The 4,191-nt window shown below is 52.6% G+C and overlaps 1 protein-coding gene across 1 annotated transcript; it reads right to left on the reverse strand.

Moving 5' to 3' along the window:
• Positions 1–350: 350 nt before the first annotated feature.
• On the reverse strand, positions 351–1,938 carry LOC123138670 (E3 ubiquitin-protein ligase SINA-like 4). Its single transcript, XM_044558606.1, has 2 exons — positions 1,410–1,938; positions 351–1,308 (listed from the first exon to the last, which is right to left on the reverse strand). Exons 1-2 carry the CDS (start codon positions 1,743–1,745, stop codon positions 601–603), a joined length of 1,044 nt encoding a protein of 347 aa, XP_044414541.1. The 5' UTR covers positions 1,746–1,938; the 3' UTR covers positions 351–600.
• Positions 1,939–4,191: the final 2,253 nt, after the last annotated feature.

Here is a 4,191-nt window from a genome sequence, read left to right on the forward strand (position 1 = left end):
TGTGGACTTTCAACAATTTATAAAAAATGCAATGGAGCTATGATCTACTGTTTGTCAACAAAATTAGATGAAAAGAAACACCGACCTCCAATCTGCATCACTCAACCTAGTACACAAGTCCCCAGACCCAGTGATTATTACAGTAGACAGAAGGCGAGCCCTCAACCTCCAGACCCAAGCAGATTGAAAGCATAAACATTTCAAACAAGCATCATTCCAAATACTCCATTTTGAAATGATAAGAGGAAATTATCGGCTGCAACTCCAATCAAACACCAAATTTCAGGGACAGATAATTCAACTGAACCAACATTGCAAACAAGTATCATTCCAAATACTCGATTTTGGAATGATAAGAGGAATTTATCGACTGCAACTCCAATCAAACACCAAATTTCACGGACAGATAATTCAACTGAACCAAGTCACCTTGAACACCAAACCCCAGTTCTTAACTGAACCCTGAATACTTGAGAGGACCCACTAGAACCAAGTCACTACCATACCTAAGCCAGGTAAATAAAGGTAATCCAATTCTTCAACGAGACTACAGAAGACACATATGTCTCCAGAACTACATTGCTGATGCTTCTCTTAGGTTCAGGAACAGATGATCTTCGTCTTGCCAATACGGATGCACAGATGGAGCTCCTCCCCGTGCAGCATCTCCGGATACACGGGGACAGTGTCGCACTCCGGCTGCGCCAACACATCAAACTCGACCGGGGCCGAGCAGCTCGCCGCCACCTTCTTCTTGAGCTTCAGCCGGCGCGCCTCGTCTGGACCAGCCACCTCGACGGAGGAGCTGTACACTGGCCCGGTGCCGACATAACCCCTGACGCACACGACGGTGACGCGGCGGACGCCACCGGCGCCCCCCACGGCCAAGAGGAACACGGCGCCGTCCTCCGCGATCAGGAGGCCGCGGTCCTCGCACTGCTGCTCCGACGACTCCGGCACGGGGACGGTGAACTGGAGGTCCATCCCGTAGGTGATCCTGTGGGCGGTCCAGGCGTGCCGGCCGGACAACTCCGTGAGATGACGCAGGAGGCCCGACGGGGGCCCCTTGTACCCGCACTCCGCACAAGCGCAGGGCGCCCACGCGCACGCTTCCTCGTGCGCCGCCAGGTCGCGGTAGGCGACGGAGCTGGCGCACCCGAACTTGCGGAACGGGCACGGCACCTTGATGTAGCCGAAGAGGGCGTCCAGCTGGGCGTTGTGGACAAAGACGGCGGCCGGGTCGCCGCCGCACGGGCGGCACTCGCCGGTGCCGCAGTCGCGGCACGCGACGTGCTGCACGCGGGTGCACTGCGGCCAACGCGGCACGAATTCATCAATCAATCAAATCTTGGCCGTGACCAAGGCAAGCGGATTGAAAGGGGAGCGCTTTGGGCGTCTTGTCTGATTACCTGGTAGATGGGGGGCCTGAGGGGGCCATGGCAGAGGTCGCAGCGCATCCTGACCTGCTCCTCCTCCTCCTCCGCCGCGGCTATGGCCGCCGCGCCGCGCGCGAGCTCCAGCAGCCCGCCGTTCGCCTCCTCCTCGCGCTTGGATCTGGGCGACGCCAGCGTCTGCACCGAGACCGGGCTGCGCGCCAGCGGCACCTCGACGCCCGGCTCGCTCTTCCTCGGGCGGCCCGGGCGCCGGATCGCCTCCGGCGGCGTGTTCTTCCTCGGGCGGCCCGGCCGCCGGCCCACTGTCGGCGGTGTCTTCACGTCCCCGGTGCTCTTCCTCTTTCCGCCCATCGCCGGCGCTCGCTGCTACGCACCAGATGGGATGTGGGAACCTCGGCGGAACTGGGGATTTGGGGTTGGCACGATAGCAATGAAGGCTGGGATCTGGAGAGTTCAAGAAGGACTGGCTGAATCCCCGGCATTTCCTCCCATACGGAGAGAGAAGTAAAGGAGAAGACGCACGCTCACCAGCCCACACACGCGTAACGGCCCGCTCTCTTTCTGAGGCCCAAGTGGTTAACAGTCTGGTCGTTGCAGCAGCTCACTCTAGCCTACAAAATGACCTTTTTTGTCTAAAAAAAATGACATTTTTATTAAAGAAAAACAGCTCACTCCCCAACTTGGCAACTGGCAACTCCCCCGAAAAAAAGCTCACTCCCCAACTTATCTGAGTGCTCATGTGACCTTTCACACAATACGAGAACCCTTTGAGCTCACCAAAATACCGACTTTTCAGTCGCTAGGCGAATTCACAATCTAAGAGAAAAGCAGTTCAAGTGGGAGCGTAGACAAGCACGTTTTTGGGCCATCTGACCTTCGTCGTGAATCGACGGTGGATCTGCTCCTCCGCGACTGTCATCCAAAGGCTGACCGACACCCTGAAAAGCTCGGTTGTAGGTCCACTTGAGCCTGTTTGAGCTATTGTGGCCATTCCCCTCTTTGATCCTGTGTAGCTGCCGCCAATCCCTTCTCAGTCATGTCCTCTGTGTACCCCCCCCCCCCCCCGCTCTCCATAGGCATAGATTACAGGGACGAAGGCGACGACCTACTGCTGGCCTTGTCTCCTTGCTCCAATCTCTCCCTCTTGGATCCGGGTTGCAGAGGGAGCATCAATGACCTAAGCAACTCAGGTGTGACCGCTCGAGCGTGCGTCATCATTCACCATGTTCATCGAGCGATTGCTCATCGGTCTTGAGCTCCACCGGCTGAAATTGTTGATAAGAGCGAGCCAACTAACCGTATAAAGACTCCCCATAAAATAAAATATAAGACTTAACCAACGAGTAAAGGACGATTGGACGAGCTACGGTAGCTTGTTAGGCTGGCAGCGGCATGCATACGATTCCTTGCTGTAGGCTGGAGCAACATGGAAAATCATCTTTTGAGCCCAGGCTCATCTGCACCCGCGTTGACAAAAAAAATCAGCACAAATATTAGAAAAATTCAAAATTGCATCATAGATAATTTGATGCGTGAGGTCCGCTCCAATTTGCAATTCATCTGACCCGATTTGTCTTTTTTGCCGAGAGCTACTTAGATGTCCAAATGATTTAAAAATTGAAGCGGATCTCGCACATCAATTTTTCTACCATACAAAAAAAGTTTGGATTTTTTTGTATTTTTTTGAGTTTTGTGATGTTTTTTCTGATTGGGTGCAGATGAGCCTGGTCACCGAATCGCACTCGGAGCAGCATGCCATATAAGAATCTCTCTAGAATTGAAGCCTGGTTACATATACAGACCACCTGCTCGAAGGGAACTGTCATCATCTATTTTAGCCTACAGATTGCCCCCATTTTTTTTGGTTCGGTGGTTTGTGCCTTGACTGGGAACTATTAGTTATAGTTGTACAGCCCACACACGCGTAACGGCCCACTCTCTTTCTGAGGCCCAACTGGTTAACAGTCAGGTCGTTGCAGCAGCTGACTCTAGCCTAAAAAATGACTTAAAAAAAAAAAGAAAAACAGCTCACTCCCCAAGTTGGCAAGTGGCAATTCCCCTGGGAAAAAAAGCTCACTCCCCAACCTATATGAGTGCTCATGTGACCTTTCACACAATACAAGAACCCTTTAAGCTCACCAAAATACCGACTTTTCAGTCGCTAGGCGAATTTACAATCTAAGAGAAAAGCAGTTCAAGTGGGAGCGCAGACAAGCGCCTTTTTTTGGCCATCCGACCTTCATCGTGAATCGACGGTGGATCTGTTCCTCCGCGACTGCCATCCAAAGGCTGTCCAACACCCTGAAAAGCTCGGTTGTAGGTCCACCTGAGCCCGTTCGAGCTATTGTGGCCCGTTCCCCTCTTTGATCATGTGTAGCTACCGCCAACCCCTTCTCCATCACGTCCCCTGTGTACCCCCCACCCCCCTCTCAATAGACCCAAATTATAGGGACAAAGGCGATGACCTACTGCTCGCCTTGTCTCCTTGCTCCAACTCTCTTCCTCTCTTGGATCCGGGTTGTAGAGGGAGCATCGACGACCTAAGAAACTCAGGTGTGACTGCTCGAGCATGCGTCATCATTCACGACGTTCATCGAGCGGCCGCTTATGGGTCTTGAGCTCCAACAGCTGAAATTGTTGATAAGAGCGAGCCAACTAACCGTAAAAAGGCATCATACAGAATAAAAATATACTCCCTCCGTTTCTAAATAGATGACTCAACTTTGTACTAATTTTAGTACAAAGTTAGTACAAAGTTGGGTCATCTATTTTGGAACGAAGGGAGTAAGACTTACCC

This window comes from Triticum aestivum, chromosome 6B (assembly GCF_018294505.1).
Source record: "Triticum aestivum cultivar Chinese Spring chromosome 6B, IWGSC CS RefSeq v2.1, whole genome shotgun sequence".
NCBI classification, from domain to species: domain Eukaryota; kingdom Viridiplantae; phylum Streptophyta; class Magnoliopsida; order Poales; family Poaceae; genus Triticum; species Triticum aestivum.